Raw genomic sequence first — 18,754 nt, forward strand, 5'->3', positions numbered from 1 at the left:
ACCAAGGATAAGTTGTATGATTTCTTTGATGTTTCTCTTTGACCATCACTTCTTCAGATCAAACTAATGAATTAATTTATCTTGCTGTCTCTTCTTTCATGCAAAACTGAAGTTTTTGCTCAATAGGAAATGCTCAAAAAGGCCCACAAATAAAGAAGACAAATTTCTGGCACAAATAAAACCAATTATGGATGTGTTTCCATCTTCCAATTTATATTAATCTGAGTCTACAGTGAAGCTCTTATGTCAAAATAGATTTGCAAAGAACTTTTATAAAGTGCAACTTCCTCAAGGATCTATTTCTTTATTTCTCTCTTCTTTTTTTCTGCCTGTTTGGGTTTGAAGGTAGCCATGTTTAATATTTAAAACTCTTCCTTGGCACAACTGTTATTCAAGTACATTTTATCTTCTGTAAGACAGAAAGCATATTTAGGTAGATTTAAAATACAAAGACAGATTTAACACAGACAGCGCTCCTGGGGAACCATTCTTCAATTACTTCAAACTTTACTCCACTCTTTAGTAGTTTTTATAAGAATATGAGAACAATAAAGAAAAGTGAAGCCTAGCAGGAAGGCAGGATATTATGTCTGCTGAATACATTTGGTACCTCTATACGCCAATTTCTCTAGGATGAACTTGAAAATCCGGCTATCATACTTCCAAATCTCACATCCATGGGTACACAGTACAGTAACCATCACAGACTAACCATATTCTATTGAGTATCTGAGACAAAATCCTACAGATAGCATCAACTGCCACAAACAAAGAAGTCTGTAGGTATTTCTTGAATGATTACTTCAGTGACGAATTGTCTCATTTCTCAGAGGGCAAAACTCTCCCAATCTCTGACTCACGGATGATTAAATAAACTATACAATGAAGTAGTAATTTCAATATTGAAACTTGAAGTTGTTTTTATGCTGTTGCATTCACTCTTTGGTAACTGTTTCCCAAACCTTGTCCAATAAGCAAGATTTTTCTAGTGCACTTGAGATTCTAAATGGTGAAAATATAAAATGAAAACAACTCTCTTCACTACATTTTTCTGCCTTTTAAATTATCAGCTATATTACATGATAAAGGTAAAGCAAGATATTAGAGACTGGGAAAAAACACTGCTGATGGAGACAACCAGGAGTCAGCACAATTGAGCGGCACAGCAGATACAACCATACATACAAGATTTTACCTTTCTGACTAATCGAAGTGCTTGTGTTCTTTCTACTTCATTACTCTGCTGTATGTCAATGCACCTAAAGTTAGTTAAAAAACACATTTTATTTATAACAACAGTAACTTTCACCTTAACTGTTAACAACTCATTAACTTTTATGCATATGAGTACAAAACAAAAAGAATTGACTTACAGTTTAAAAACTACACTTTTCAGCAAATATACTCATTATATTCTATCAGTTAGCTTTGGTTTATATTTTCCCAGCTATTGTCATTACAATTAAGTCAGTAGAATGTTCTCAAATATAAAATGGCAAAGCATAATGCTTCAACTATTATTTTCCAAGCCAGCTGCATTTGTAATTTGCAAATGAGACCACACCAACTACTTGTAATGTTTCACATGAACACACTTTGAGTGTCCTCAGATCAGAAAAGTCCTTTAGCTCTAAAAAAATTGAACAGCACACTAAAACTGTATGTGCATATTTGTAAACAGAAATTCACACACCTGTATCAGTATATTAAATAAAAAATTTCATTACAGGAAGCACTAGAAATGCTATTATTTACATCTATTTATCATGCTGTTTCTATTATCTCACTGTTGGTTTGCTCTCTGTCATTCTTTTGCTGTGTCATTGATTATATTTAGTCTACAAATTCTTGGACATCAATTATTTTTTAACTCTGACTTTGTACTGAGTCTCCACAGCACTGTAATAGTACAAAGAATCAAACAACCCTGATACAAAAACATGAGACATGAAAATTATTAATATTTCAACATTATTAATTTATAGTTAATGCCACTTATTCTTAAAATAAGAAATTCTTTGGATTACTTGTAATATATATTAGGACAGCATTTTATTTGGATTAGCTAGTGTGATGAAATAGTTTGTTGAAGAAATAAGTCTTTTATAAAACTGCTTACTAAGAACATAAGAGAATATAAATTCACTCCCGTTGCAGTTGTGAAAAAGCAAGTGATCTAGAATTTTACAATTTACAACAAGAAGAAAGAGAAAAAATACCTGGCTATCAAATAATCCACTTTCAACTTTAGCACCTTCTGGAGAATACTGGAGTCTCGAATAAGATAGCGGAGGGCTCGCAATCCTGCTGCTCGCACCTCTTTTGCTTCATTTAGTAAGGCTAACCTTAGACTAGAATGAAGAAAACAAGAGGGATAAACAACCATTAAGCAGAAGGTACACTTCACCATTTGACATGCAACTACTATTCACCCATTTAAGACAAAACAATATTATTTTTAAAAAGAAATGTTCTGAACTCATTTTCTGAGGTCTTCTCATGTGCAATCCTGAAGGCAAGCCCTCACCTGGTCAGCAGACACAGACAATACAGTAATCTTAAAAAGCCACAAATTTATTTCTCCACCAAATAACAGCTTGTACATCCATGAAATGACATAGAACCAAAACCTGTATACAACTTGTTATTTGACAAAACAGCTGAGCACAATATTAGTCCAAGAAAATTAAGAGGTAGAATAAGGTAAGTAAGAAGAAGAGATATGGCAGAACTCCAGAAAGGGAGTTAGAAATCATGAAGTAGTACACCGCCCTTTTGAAGGCCCTCAAGAGATTTGTCCCCTCTTCCGCAACAACATGCAGGGTGGGGTGAAATCCTTAACCTCCCAATAACATTTTCTAGTAGGATTTTTCACTGTACATCTAAGAATGTAAATACTTCAGCCAGTGAGACTGAATTTCTACTTCTACAAAGGGCTTATTTTTAAAAAAATACATAAAATAAGCCCTTTTTATTTCCTTATCCTAGGGTTGTCATACATGGTAATCAGCTACTTCAAGGCAAAACATTTTTATAATCTCTTGGTGTATACCCATCTTGGGTAAGTCACTGTAACAGGAACCTATTCTCAGGTGGTACCTAGACAAAGTAGAAAGACTGCCACATCATTTGCAATAAAGACGAACTGATTATTACTTTCAGTACCAAGTAGGGAATTGTTTCAAGACCATCCTTCCTGTAATATGAATATGCTCAGTTCAGGACACAGCTGATTTCTGGACTTCCAAGACTGGACTGCTGACTCATGCCCAGCCTCTCATCTGGCAGCACCTCCAAGTCCTTCTCAACAGGGCTGCTCTCAATCAGCTCAAGCCCCACAGCCTGCATTGATACTGGCTGTATTCTTGATACCAAGGACCTTTGAGTCCAACTCCTGCACAGGACAATCCCAAGGGTCACACCATGTGCCTGAGAATGTTGGCCAACCTCACGAACTCTGCCAAGCCTGGGGCTGTGACCACTGCCCTGAGGAGCTGCTGGACCACTACCCAACCAACCTCTGGGTAAACAGTCTTTTCCTGATATCTAACATAAACCTCCCCTGACACCTTCAAGCCAGTCCCTGGGGCACTGTCACTGATCAATGGAAAGACGAGATCAGTGCTTGCCCCTCCTCCTCCCCTCACAAGGAAGCTGCAGACCACCAAAGAACTGGCACAATTGAAACCACTACAAAGGACAAGACTATCATGAGATCCAACATCCAAAACCAATAGCTACCAAAAAGAGATGTACCACTGTCTTTAAGTACAGTTAGTACTTAACCATACAGCTAGTCAAATGATAAAGACATTAGTTTTAGGAAAGAAAACAATTACATAAGGTTTCCCAATATTTTGCTCAGAGAGCAATTAGCTTTCCTAAGCTTTTTTCCTTAACTGAGATCTAAATTGAAAACACAGAAATGCATTAAATATTAGATCTTATTTGCTTTTGTTACTAGTGCTGGTCCTCAGAAATATTTACAAATTTTCATACGGAAATAAGCATGTAGTTATATTTGACAGTCAGAAATGGCCACAAAATAGACAGAAATTCCACTTAAAAGTATATAAACAGGGCATGTCTGTAGCAGGAAAAGCAGAGCTACATGGACATAGACATATCAATACAACATAAAATATTGATCTTTAAATCCTGATTCTGTATTAAGAGCACACTTTGTATTTTGCAGATGTACATTTTTATTAGAAGTTACTTCTCCAAGTACTGAAATATTCAGACACACTTTTACATCTTTGAGGAATGTAATAAAGAAATCTACACTTCTAACTTGGAGGGTTTGTCTCTGCTCAAAAGTGAATACTGTATTTCTGATTTTACCCATTAAAATATTTCAGGTTATATACTTGCATTATGAAATTTTAAACATATTATAAATAAAAAATACTAGTTCAAAAGTACAAATGAAGTTCATTTAATTGCACCAAAACAACTGAAGTTCCCTAGGCTTGCTCTAGCATGCTTCTCCACTTACCATATTATGATGCTGTCATAGGTAAAACCTAACTTTTCTTCAGCATGGCCAGTATTACAAAGAAGCTGAAAATAAAAGAAAATAGCTATTATTTATAGCTCCCCAAAAACAACCATGAAAAACTGTTGATTTTGGGAAATGCTTTCAAAAAAATCTGAGTAATTTGCTTTGTAGCAAGGGAGAGGCTACCAGCTTCAGACTTCCCTGAGAATTTCTGCCATCTGTATGGTGTTCTTACACACATTAGATATGGAGACTCACCTGTGGATTTTCATACCAGAAAAAGGTGGCACAGTTGTGTAAGCTGTGTACTGGGATTGCTAGCTGGCAACTGGTAATTTCAGCAGAGAGCAAAAAAGACCAAAGTCAAAGCAAATCTGCAGGGAACTCAGGTAAGAGCTCTAAAACAAAGACTGATGATGATGGTCTATGTCATATTTTGTCACAGTAGCACAGAAACACAAAAAAATCAGAAGGCATTACTAAGTGTCCCGTAACTGACATTTGGTCTTGGCCTGCCATCCTTTCTACAGAATTTGTACCTCTGAAAAATGAGAGCAAAGGTTGAATTTATGCACACAAAAACACAACTATAAACTGTCACAAACTGGACGCTTCAACCATATCTTGTCATTGTGACCAGAAAAGATTTAAAAGCACAGTTTTAAAGCCCAAAATCATGCTTAAAAGGAGCAACCTAAGTTGCCAATGTTTCAGCCTCTTGAGAAAACAATCTCTTCCGTAAGAAGCTGATGCTGTTCTTCTTTTCAAGAGCAGCAAAGAAATTCCTAGTAATCTCACTTACTACTCCTGGCTAAAATTATAAAGTATTATCATGTTGAAATCCCAAAGCACTTTTCTAAGCACTTCCAAAAATTGAAGTGACTAATACTGATTGCAGTAACTTTGCACTTTGTCCTCTGTTTTCAAAATAGGCACGTGTTCTGTTCTAAGTCAGTGCCTGTATTAAGTTTCTCCTCAGTGAGGAATTCAGGAAGTATTTGTGCTAACCAGCCATTACCTCTGCTCTGAAAATATCGTAATACATCAAACCCTGTAACACATTCTCTATGTGTATTTACTGCTAATAATATGAAATTTATAATAAACAACATCAACAGCCAAATCAAGGCTACTGTAAGTTAAAATATTTAGTGTGTTCCATGCTTCAGTTCTACTGTTCACTTTCATCTGAAAAAATGGCATATTGCACAGAAACTCTGTTTCTAAGTAAAACCATTTTATTAGCAACATCATTAAAATTCAAACAGTACTTAGATTTATGCTCAACAAGTAGAAATTCATTCGGTGATCACATTATGTCTTATGAAATTGTCTTTCAATCAAAAGAACTAGTGATAATACTGAAATTTAAGACTACTAATGAGAGAGGCCTCGATCAGCTCCACATTTGGGTTCAAATAATTGAAGTTAATTGAAGCATTTTGTATTTTGCATTTTTCTTAGCCAAAGACTATTTTATAAAACATAAGGAAAGTTTTTACATAACCTTTTTTTACCATCATTCAAAAAGTGATAATAAAACTAGACAATTGATGCACTAACTGGTAATCACAGTATGTCACTTCCTAACATCAATCTATTTTTATGCGATGTTGTTGGACTGCGTAAGGCTACCACTGCTGCTTTAGCATTTCTATTGACATCTTATGAACTGTAAAAATTGGAAGGCAGAGTGTAAGCAAAACAGTGTGAGAAGATAGTGAGTAAAAACAGTTCATTGTTCAGCTGCAGACAGTTACATCAATAGTTGTTTAGGCTAATCATCTATACATCTAAACTTCTCCACAGCATTCCACTCTAGACATAAACGAGAAATCCTAACCTAACATAAAAGACTGTCCTCAACAGTCTGTTTTTCTTACTTTAGAAATAAACATAGAATTGTAATTCTGATGTAGGAAAACCCCATTTTTCTGAAAGCTGCTATAGTGTGCACTAGTGCATTAATGAAACTAGTCTCTTATTACACACTTACCACTGGTTTGGATCTTGAGCAGTCCTGAGGTTAGACTGAAACATTTTTCGTGTTCCAGGAACCCACCTAACTTGCAGCACTGCTAAAAACCATTTAGCTCACTGGACCAATTCTAGTCTGGCTTTCACTCTCACCAAATAGATACAGTGATTATAAGCTCCTCAACACCAACTGTCTGCACACCTATATATCCCACTGCACACATCTTCACCAATGCAGCAAAGAACTTGACCTTATCTTGAAATTCAAACACAGTCATGTAACCTGACAAGTTAAAACTTTCATCAAGTTTAAGTGCTGTTGAGATATAAATTTCAAATTTGACAGTAATAATTATAGAAGAGTTTGATGGTGTCTCTGCGTACATCTGAAATACTTCTCCCACAGAAAAAAAACCAGCTATAGTTTATTCTCCCTCTAATGGGACACTAGTACTTATGAACTCGCTTTCTTTGTAATTTATGTATGTTCCATAAATTTATGTATGTTCCATAGAAAAGGGCCTAAAAAGATGGACAGCAAGATCAGAATTCAAAAATGTCTCAGGGACTTGAAAGGAGTGCCCAAACCTAACAAGAAGATTCAACTAAATAATAGGAACAGCATATCATATCCTTCAGGATACCACACATTAACAGACATATAAGAAATGGAAATAGTCAGCAGAGAAAGAGAATGTCCAGAAATTAACATTCAGAATGTTAACTTAAAAAACCCACCAAATTTTATCTCTGGAAATACTAATGGGACTGCATTATATTTGAGATTCAAAGACTTTTTTTCCATTTCACAGGTTGCTCTCTGTAAGAACACCATTTTGTATGTTACATTTTAAAAGCAAAGTGGAAAAAGTGCAGCAGAAAAATGTACATAGAAAATCAGTGGATACCCATGAAGGCTGAGCCATTAGGTTTATTTTATCTAGGGGGAAAAAAAACAACTGGCTGGTAAGGCTGGATTTGTCTAAGTTTGAAAGAGGGAAAAAATATGGAAGCTGCTATAAAGAACAAACTGTTCAGCTGGTTCCAATTCCTTGGGTATTTGCTATGTTATAAATGTCTGTCCTTAAATAGATTATACTAAAAAATGTTACTGTTTTCTTCTCATTTCATCTTCAAACAACATTAAGGAGATCAATGATTCTGGCCCAAATGCAGTAGTATTTGTAGATGGCTGAATTCCTGACAAAGTCAAGTAACTGTCATATGTGTGACTGTAAAATTTAAAAATTAACATACATACCACAATAGTATAACTCTGCAGGTAAGTAGTACCAGAATACCAAAATCTATTTTTGGCTATACATTGACAATGAAATTTTGGCTATACATTGCACATTAAAATGGCAGTGGATTATTATATAATACCTGCAATTATGAATTTATTTCTCTTTTTATACTACTTATATTTTCCATATATAGATCCTACCTACAAAATTTTAAAGGTACACAATAAATTTTATATATTTTTATACAGGTACACACAAAACCAAACAGACCATACTTTCTGAGTTGAAAAACTGCAAATGAGTCCATTTCAAAATTAAAATTCTGTGATCAAATATAAAGTGACTGGGCATAGCAAAGACTCTCTGAGGGTAAGATTAAATATTAGGACAAAATGCTACGTACATTAGGCCAGACAGTGACTAACTTACAGTGAAGGGTTTTTTCATGTTTACTGTCAGCTATGAGTTTTTCATACTACTCAGATGAGTCACAGCAATATGAGTAACATATCAACATGTCTTGGAAACAGTAGCTCAGAACAACAAAACCATAGGAGGTCAACAGCATGCACAAGTGGAATGCACATTTGAGACCATTCAAATTTATACTTAGCAAAATAGCCACAGCAATTACTAGATAAAAATATTATATTATTCTGTGCATTCAGGATGTAATTATTGCATTATAACTTTGGAAATACAGCTTGAGCCACCACTGGTAACATTTAAGCAAAGACTACTTTGCAGATCCTAGTCTTAAGAGAATCTCCTACTGAAACTGTGGACTCTGGATTTAGACACATTTGTTACACAGCTGAATGGCTCTAAGTGTATGTTCTGTTCCTATCTGCTACATCATTCTGAGATTTCAGGTTTTGCCAGTGGTTTCTCTACTTGCATGAATGTTACAGTCAGGCAGTACATTCAGTCTAACATATCTGGGTTTTGCAAAACACACTCTAAAATGACAGACTATGAATCAGAGACACAGGAAAGCCTCTATGGCCATATCCAAGCCACTCAATGTATGTTGTCCTAGTGAAAGTCATGCAGCAGCAGCATGGTAAAAAGCTAAGAGATATATAGAGCAGCACAGTCGCGCTTAAATAATGTCAATTCGTTTCAAACAGACTGAAAACATAATTTTCCATATCACTATATGACTGAACATGTTCCATTGCCAAGTTCATATCTAAAATTTATTGCTTGATTTTGTCTTTTAAGAAGTACCTTTCTCTTTGAAAGAAAGTAAGAAATTCCTACAATATCTGTGGATTTTTTTCAGCTTGTTATTAAAATACCCTATTAGTTTTACAAAGGAATGAACGACCTCTCAGAAGTTCCCAGTGAGATAAACCTCCTATAACAGAGGATTATAAATAAGTACTTCAAATCACCAAGATATTTTCATCCAGGTAAATGCAATTGTACAGTTTCTTCCAGTTTTCAGTGATTTATCACTTACAACTTTGCACGGGGATGGGGAAAACCCAAAAGATGTAACTGTGATGGTACTAATCAGCAGAAGCTGGGAAAATCTAAAGTGCTTGCCTTATGTAGGTAGCCATATAAATTAAGGATGGGTAATCCTACTTGACTTACTGGAGCTAAATCCATATATCAAACGTGTGAACTGCTTGTGACAGTGCAAGTGGCACTGACCATTTACCGGAGGTCAAATCCTTGAACAGTTTTCAGGTCAGAATATCAGTTAGCTTAAATAGGGTGGCTTGAAAGTAATATAGATTGAGGCAGTATTTCATAAAAGTTTTTGCCCACAAAACTGCAGCTTCATTTACTAGGTTATGAGAAGCACAGGAGGAGTGTGCTCTCATTCAAAGCAGATAAAATTTCTAAGTCTGATGCTGCTGCAGTTCAGAACTAAGCATACCTTTATGTGCATCACCAGACTGGGAGTGCTAATTTTCTGGAACAGAAAACTTCGACCATCTGTTGAGTAAGAACAACTTATGTTCTGCAGATAAAGGGCAAAAAACTCAGACACTAATGACTTGCTAATAGGTAGTACTAGCAAAAATTTGATAAATGAAATGCAAGTTTTTGTAGAATATCATGTATAAAGCATACTTTGCACAGTAGCAGTGGGTTCTTTGGAAACCTGAATGCGACTACTTTACATTTCTCTTTAAGGGAAGCAGCAATTAAACAGGAGTTACAGCACCTAAGCACACAAGTATAAAGTATCATATAAAGTATCTACTGTCTCATTCCTGCAGATGAACTAGTAACTCATGTTGACTTCTGATCACGATTATTAAAAGAACCCCAAAAAACCCTTGAAGAATTTAACTACTACTTAAAGCCCAGGAGCCTAGTTCAGTACTAGTTCAGTAATTCATAAAAGGATGACTATGTTCCTGCTCCTTAAAAAATGGAGGCGAGTGGAACAGGTATCGCCTTAAAAATCCAGTCCAGTAAAGAAACCCAGACATAACAAGTAAAGAAACCCCGAAGTAACACACCTCAGATATCCTGAAAATAATACAAAATTTGGTGTCTATCATGACCCTTACTGGGAAACTCCATATTTGGAGTAAATAACATTACTTGTTTCCATGTGATACAAACATTTTGCTTTCCCTGACTGAAGAACTAAAACAGTAAGATTCACAGTCTTTGAAGGAAAAATGCAAAGTAGTTGGAAGCAACTGCTTAGACTAGTTCAGATATTTTCTTTAAAGCATAATAATATTTCTAGCAAGAGAATAATAGATTTTCCGTATTTTTCTATCTGAAATAGAAATTTTCAAAGGTCCTTTCCCTGTCCATAGTACAAATATCCCAGACAACAAGTAGCCCTTCAAAAATGGAACAAAACTGCAACAATTTATAAATAAATCAAGTTCAGATTCACTGTGATTCCAAGACAGGATACAAACACTCTCAGCCCTTAGCATATCAATCTTACTCACACTCCTGTCTCGCAAAGGAGGAACTGAGACTATACCAACTCATGGTAGAAGAACAGTGTGCTAAAAGGAAATAAAACCATCTCGCCAAGCTCCAGGCTTTCACTTTTAACCGCTGGAATGAAAAACACAGAATTGTTCCAACCACAATGCAGACAATACAGTACTACTTGCAACTTTTATTCTATTCTCATAACTACATTTACAGTACAAACAAAAATAGGAACTGTTTTTAAAACAAATGCACTAAGTTATACACTTACAAAGTACATATTCCAGGGGATGAATATAAGAACAAGTGTTCAAAATTAAATTGAATAGTATGGTTCCCTAATGCAGGGTGATTCTGATTTAGAATCAAAATCAAGTTATGAAATACAGTCTCCATCTTCAAACATCATATTTAATTTCCTTAAGTTGCTTTTCGCAAACTCATAATTTCCTGCCAGTCTTAAGTCCAATTTTTGAAAATTGTACTTCCATTTCTGTAAGTATTTTCCATTTTCAATACTGGGTTTAACAAAACCCCCAAATATTCTTCAAATATTCGACTATAGAATTATGCAATATCTCAAAAATAGTTCATCTTTAAATTTCAACATGCATATTTATTCATTTAACACAGTTATGGATGCTTAAGATCTGATTTTCAATAGCAAATTGAACCTGTTTTAAGATCTGTAGTTTCAAATATTGACTTTTCACCACAAATCATGCATCTACAAACCTAACTCAGCTCTTTAATTTTAAGACAACTAGAGAATTTGGAAGCATTCACATTTCAAAAATTCCTGATTATCACAAAAAGGAAACCTAGCTATACGTCGGACTTTTCTAGCAGTATAAACAGCTTTCCTGCAACACGTTTATGAATTCTAGTGAAAACAGCAGCATTTTGTCAACAGCTGATGTCTCAAAGACACAAGGCAATAGGCCAATGAAGATTTTTCAGTGTGAAATTCCGTTCTTTAGTGAATGCTATGCACCTACAGGTGTTCCGAACCAACCTAGAAAATTGAGCACTTACAGGTTTGCTATTAATGCATTAAAAGTTGAATTCATTTGTTACTGTAATTTTGTTCTCAGTACACACCCTCCTGTTTAGTCAATCTTACACATCACCACTGAAGTGGTTAATCTCACAAGGAGTGCCTTTAGCAGCCAAGGTGCGTACTTCAAAGGTTATCATGCATGTTTGTCCTTCTCATATCAGCTGGTTCCCCACACCTTCCCTTGAGTATTCACTCTTTCACTTAAGATTGGCTCAAAAATGTCAACTGAACTCCTGGCAATCTTACTCAATTTTTTGTAACAAACTTATTTGCAACCATAATTTAAACCTTACTTTATCCTCCACATTCTCCCATGTGTTATTTCTTGGCTGCTGCTGGTTGCAGGATCCATCCTCAGCCATGGGAACTCAGTTTTCATTTTCGGGTGTGTTGCCCTATCTCTATCAGAAAGGTGTAAAACACACCACGTCCCTATATCAGTCCATCAGTTTGGCTAAGGCTCACACTGAAGCTTCAGCGTGTCCGCCCTCACTGACTGCAATGCATGTTTCCCTCACACTGACAAATGGAACACTGGTCAAAGCAAAACCACTCACCATCCTATGATGAACAGGTTTTCCCTAATTCCCTGACCACTTCCCATTAGTTGTCTCAGCTTCTCTCCACAGGTTTCTCTTTTAGCGAAAAAATGGTACTTGCTGTCCTTCTGAACATCTTTCAGGGTTTGCTTCTTCAGCTTAACACCCTCAAACTGCAGTAAGTTTTCAATTCTTGCCTCATCAGCTCACAATGACAGCTTCCAATGTATCTGTTGTATTTTCAGTGTGTACCTGTCACATGTCCACAATTTGGAAGACTAAAATGATCATTAGAGACATATTCCAGAAATGGACCCTTTAAAACTGCAGTGAAAGTTGCAGTTCCTATTCTATTTGTGTCCAAAACATTGCACATAATGTGCATTGATACAGTCCTCTCCATTCATCATAGTCCATCAGTTTACATTCAGAAAGTCTGGCATTTTACATTTTTTATTTCAATTCTGAACAGCAGGAACCAATTCTTTAGCTCTAGTTATGCAACTTAACCAATTAATTGGGAGGTATTTCCATCTTCTAAGCACTAAAATACTACAAAAATTCAGCCAGCAGGACAGGTATGCAATCAGCATAACTCTGCATTCGCATATTTGCTTGTCCTTATTTGATACCTTCCTTTCCCACAGTATGTAGGCTTTGAGTACTGTTCTGTGATATTAAGCAATTTTATCAACATCCCAGCCAATGTCTGAGTAAAAACAAAGCATTTTACCTGTACAATCACTTGTTCTACGACACTATTTGAGCTCTTACCTTAGTAAAATTATTCAAGTGACCTAGTTTTCTCATATTTGACACGCCTTGTAATTTGGCCACATTTTGGAGAATTTCTCTCATATTATCACAAGGGTCTGCAAAAAAAAAAAAAAAGAGGGTATTAGCAGATAACAGTAAAAGAAAAATAAAAAAGAAGAAAAATCTAAATATGCATTCAACATGGAGTTTCACAAATATAACACACACCCTCCTGGTCGCAGTTAGGGATGTAGAGTACTTTTGCTCCAAGAAGCATCAATCTGCTTTATGTTAGAGACCAAATCCAGGCATACCTCAGCTCTGCATAATAAATGGCAAAGGCCATGAAAGAGATATTCCTACTTTAAAGCAGATTTTCATCACTATTTAGATTTGCAGTAGACAAAGAAATCCATTTAGTGTCTGAAATGCCAATCCCTACATCTTTTAAGTGAACAACTTTACCTTTAATTCCCCTGTAATTTAAAGACAATGTAAGCTGAAAAACATAAGTTAAAATATAACATGTTACTGGCACACCACATTATTTCTTTTTTTTTTCCTCCAGACAAAGGGTTGGTGGGATTTTGGAAAGATGAGACCTCTCTTCTGCTCTCCACATAAACTGCTTTCCACAATGATTCTTTAAATCATTGCAGCTAGGCCTTTCCAGAGAAATAGGAAGTGAACTACAAGGTAAACAAAAGGCTTAAGAATGTCCTATTTCTTCTTAAAGGTCCATCATCCCAACAAAAGCAGACAAAAAAAGACCACCACCCACAAACCACTATTCACTCACCAACTGATGACCCTGCATTCTGCCACAAAAGAGTAAATGAGTACCATGACCAGAAGAGACACTCTTGTCCCACTTTTGGAATTAAGGCAGAGGAATTGAGGCAGAGTGGAACAAACAGCAAGCACAGAGTGGGGCTGGGCCCAGGGAGCTGCACAGGAAGACACTGTAGTAAGTTCTGTACCTGGTGGTACTGTGGCAGGGCAGTTTTTAAAGGGATGTATTTGATATAGGATTCTCATGGAGGTTTAGATTAGACACTGAAGGTAGGTATCAGCAGTTGAGATAAATGAAAAACCAAGGCTATCCTGAAGACATAAACTATTAAAAGTAATACATTACCAAAAAGAAGAAATAACTGCACTACATAAAATGAAGTCTTTAGAACAAGACTAAACACCAGACATCTAAAAAGCAGCTAAGAGAGCTTTTGTGTGTGGTGTCCCACACTAACTTGAGTAAAAAAAAATTGCCTCCTACTGCAGAACGGAACACTTACAGCTGAGTCTGTGGTATATACAGTTTTTCACCTTCCTGTTCTTTGTAAAAGTGTGTTTGTGCATTTTTCATTACACAAAGGAAATCAAGCACTGGAGACTTAAATCATCATCTTCACTACCTCTCTACAAACTATGCTTTTACATCACTCCCTGTACTTTAAAAACTTAAATGTAAAAAACAAACATAAGTAGCAATCTTGCTAGGATATATCCAGAATGTATTTGGATAGACAAGACCTGTATTTGCACCATCATCAGGAATCAAGACATTATTTAAAATGATGACACTTACAGGTAGGCAACCCAATTAAGGTGTACAAACCTGTTAATCCACTACAGTCAATGAAGATTTTGTCTATCAGGCAATGAAATCAAATGCCATCAGCTTGATTAGCTCCTAGATGCCTATTCAAGTGTAAGAAATCGATTGTATTGACTATGGTGTTTACAATAAACTTCAACACATGTAGAGATATGCTGTTTTCACACCATATAGTTCTGGCAATTTTAAAAGAAAGGATCAGTGAGATTTTGGGAAGACAAGGTAAGTTCTTAAACGTGGGCATCAATTTCTACTAGCACCAGCTTGCTGGGAAAGATCCTTTTTCACAAATCTACTCACAGCACACACAAAGTCAACCATCAGACAAACAAGTATTGACACAGCTATCTAGCACTGCTGTACAGTATGCACAGGAAAACCAGAGATCTAATAACTTTGAATTAAAATTGGAATATGTGCATGGGCCATTTTGCATCCCTAGGAAAAAAAAAAAAAAGAAATCTTTGGTATGAATATGTAAATTAAAGACAGTGAGAATTTTACTGGATCTATACAAGGTTTAGGATTCCTGCTTTTCCAGGGCTTAACTCAGTTTTAGAGTTCGCAATAGCACAAGCATAAAATAATGAGATAGTTTGGACTGGGAAGGACCTTAAAAATCACCTAGTCCAAATCCCCTCACCATGGGCAGGGAATCTTTCATTAAACCAGATTGCTCAGTGCCTCATCTAACCTGGCCTACAACACTTTCAGGGATGGGGCACACCACAAGCAAGTAGTTCAGATTAGCTATGGCACTACAAATAGTTTGCGTCATATAGCCCCTTAATTTTAAGACAACGCAACAGGAGAGGAGGATAACTTCTTCATAATCTGGTTTCATTGAAAATGCAGTTTGGTTCTGCTTTGGGCAGCCTCAGGTAATGTGTGGGAATTTCCCACTCACACTTTTGGACCTGTTATGCCACAAGAAAGCTCCCAGGTGAGCCGTTTTAGAGCAATATAACTTCCAAAAATGACTGAAAGTATGTTTTGACAGTGTAGATGGCTACATATTCACAATAAACACCTACCAAAACTAAGCTCGCCGTGTGGACAGGAAAGAACATGGGACTAGCCCAGAAAACCTCTCTGTGCAATGGCAATGGACATTCTTATTCGGCTATCTCATAAAGCTGGCATTAACTCAGAAGTGCCCAAGTTTTCCTGTGGAAAAAGGCAGCCAGTTTGGATATGAAGAGATAAAGACACAATGACACACCAGTTTCCCATTTAACAATTCTGTAGCATAATTATTATCTGTAAAATAAGGCCACCTAAATAAACGTACACTAAAACCATTTTCCTCTATTTTTGCATGAAAAACTGCAGGTTCAGCAACCTTTTCCTCACTGTGTCCTCTTTCAGTTGAGGAAAACTCATTTTTAGAGACTGAAAATTTTGAGAAAAGATATGTTCGTGGTGCTTAGCAGGGCTAAGTCAGGTATTTCTCAGAAGCTTTATTAGCAGGTAAGTAATTAAAAGCAAACTGGGGACTCCATAGCAAAGCTACTAAACTGTGAGAAAACTCTGAACGTGACAGCCATCTCCACTACTGAACTGATAATAAAACAAGAGGAGCTGGAAGCCATGGTACTACAGCAAAGCTAAGATGTAGTCACCATCACAGAAACACGGTGGGACAACTCACATAGCTGGAGCACTGCACTGGATGGCTACAGGCTCTTCAGAAGAGACAAGAGATAGAAGTGGAGGGGTGGCCTTTCATATTAAGGAAGCTTTTGATGCCATAGGTATTGAAGCTAATGATGATGGAGTTGAATTCCTATGGGTAAGAATTAAGGGGAAGGCCACAAGGCTGAAATCCTCCTGGAAGTCTGTTATCATCCACCCAATCAGGAAGAAGAGGTGGACAACTTATTCTAGAAGCAGTTAGAGAATGTTTCAGGATCACCAGCCCTTGTTCTTGCAGGTGACTTCAACCCACCAGGCATCAGCTGGGAACTTAATAAGCAGAAAACAGGCAGTCCAGGAAGTTTCTAGAGTGTGTGGAGGATAACTTTTTGTCATAGCTGGTGAGTGAGGCCACCAGGAGAGGGATGATGTTAGACCTGTTTGCAAACAGAGATGGGCTGCTGGGAGATGTGATGGTTGGAGGCTGCTTGAGGAACAGTGACTATGAAATTGCAGAATTCTCGATATTTGGTGAAATCGGGAGGAACGTCAATGAGACTTTTACGTTAGACCTCTGGAGGCAGACTTTGACTATTTAGGAGATTTATTCAGACAGTTCCTTGGGAAGCAGCCCTTAAAAACAAAGGAGTCCAGGAAAGGTGGGCTTGCTTCAAAACAGAGATCCTGAGGGCACAGGAACAGACTGTCCCTTTGTGCCAAAAGATGAGTTGATGAGGCAAACGTCTGGCCTGGATGGGCAAGGAGGCTTTGAATGAACTTAGGAATAAAAGGAAGACATATCATCTTTGGAAGGAGGGTCAGGTTTCTCAGGAAGTATTTAAGGGGCTTGCTAGGGCATGTAGGAAGAAAATGGGGAGGGAGGCCATGTACAGAGGCCAAAGCTCAACTCAAACTTAATTTGGCAACTTTGTAAAGGATAATAAAAAAATGTTTTTACAAATATATTAATGGTAAAAAGAAGGGAAAGAGCAACCTTCGTTCTCTATTGGTGTCCCTCAGTGGTCTGTGCTGGGACCAACTCTGTTCAATATTTTTACTGACAACATGAATGAGGGTATTGAGTCATTCATGAGTAAATTTGCAGATGACATTAAGCTGGAAGCGTGTGTCAATCTGTTGGAAGGTAGGAGGGCTCTGTAGAGAGACCTGTAGAGAACCTTAAGCGGGATGAATGGGTGGAATCCACTAAGACAACGCTTAGTAAGTCCAAGTGCTGAGTACTGCATTTTGGTTACAATTCCCTGCAATGTTACAGGCTGGGGATGGTGTGGCTGGACATTGCCCAGAAGGGGATCTGGAGGTGCTGGTGACAGCCGACTGAACATGAGCCAGGCTGTGCCCGGGTGGCCAAGAAGGCCAGTGGCATCCCGGCCTGGATCAGAAATGGTGTGACCAGCAGGAGCAGGGAGGTCATTCTTCCCCTGTACTTGGCAGTGGTGAGGCCACACGTGGAGTGCTGTGTCCAGCTCTGGCACCTCAGTTTAGGAAGGACATTGGGACACTTGAGCATGTCCAGAGGAGGCAATAAGGCTGGTGAGGGGCTGGGAACAGAAACTCTGTCAGGAACGACTGAGGGAGCTGGGGCTGTTTAGCCTGGAGAAAAGGAGACTCAGTAGTGACCTTATCACTCTCTACAGCCTCCTGAAAGGCGGCTGTAGTCAGGTGGGGTCCGTCTCCTCACCAATCAACAACTGACAGAACAAGAGCACACAGTCTTAAGCTGCACCAAGGGAAACATAAGCTGGATATTAGGAAAAAGTATTTTACAGAGAGAGTGATAAAGTATTGGAATGGTTTCCCCACAGAGATGGTGGAGTCACCATTCCTGCATGTATATAAAAAGCCACACAGTGCCATGGGCTAGCTGAGGTGTTAGGGTCGGGCTGGACTCGATCTTGAAAGTCTTTTCTAACCCAGTGAGTCTGTGTGAAATCCTGTGTAAATACAGAGCAAGTTAGCTGTCTCACTCTTCAATTGTATCAAAACCAATACCGCTGCAGAAAAACAAGACAGTAAAGAAATAAAGACCCTCTCACAGTATATTAACTCAGAAGGAACTTAAATACCAGAACAGGTGAAGTCTTGTTTTGAACCTTCTCACAGAAAGTATCCTATAAAAATTTTAACAAAATAACTGTGACATACTAACTTCAAGGAAAGACCGGCTATCTTTTTCCCTCTTCTGCAAATGCATCATACATTACAAAGATGTAGAAAACTTATATTACTTAAGTGTTACTCATTTTTAGTATAAGTAAACCCAGTAAGGAAGGTAGGCAGGCCTAAGAAAACTTCACGTCAAAAGAATTTAAACAAACCAATATGACTTCATATCACCAACAAGTGGCGATTTGGTCATTTGCTGGTTTGTCCTTCATATTGAAATGGGCTTGGAAATAGACTAAATACATTCTGGATTCAAAAAACTAAGCCATGTGGCTTTCCTGTAATCACATATCACAGTCTATCTTCCTGTCA

General features: G+C 37.3%; 1 protein-coding gene across 2 annotated transcripts in view; it reads right to left on the bottom strand.

Moving 5' to 3' along the window:
- RICTOR (RPTOR independent companion of MTOR complex 2) overlaps nucleotides 1-18,754 on the bottom strand; it is a 75,648-nt gene that overhangs the window by 42,587 nt on the left and 14,307 nt on the right. For both annotated transcript variants that reach the window (XM_066338684.1, XM_066338683.1), the window contains exons 3-6: nucleotides 13,021-13,118; nucleotides 4,499-4,563; nucleotides 2,220-2,351; nucleotides 1,196-1,259 (exon numbers count right to left, since the gene is read on the bottom strand). In XM_066338684.1, coding sequence (XP_066194781.1) covers nucleotides 1,196-1,259; nucleotides 2,220-2,351; nucleotides 4,499-4,563; nucleotides 13,021-13,118 — 359 coding nt within the window. The remainder of the gene's footprint in view (nucleotides 1-1,195; nucleotides 1,260-2,219; nucleotides 2,352-4,498; nucleotides 4,564-13,020; nucleotides 13,119-18,754) is intronic.

Source organism: Sylvia atricapilla, chromosome Z, assembly GCF_009819655.1.
Source record: "Sylvia atricapilla isolate bSylAtr1 chromosome Z, bSylAtr1.pri, whole genome shotgun sequence".
Lineage (NCBI taxonomy): Eukaryota > Metazoa > Chordata > Aves > Passeriformes > Sylviidae > Sylvia > Sylvia atricapilla.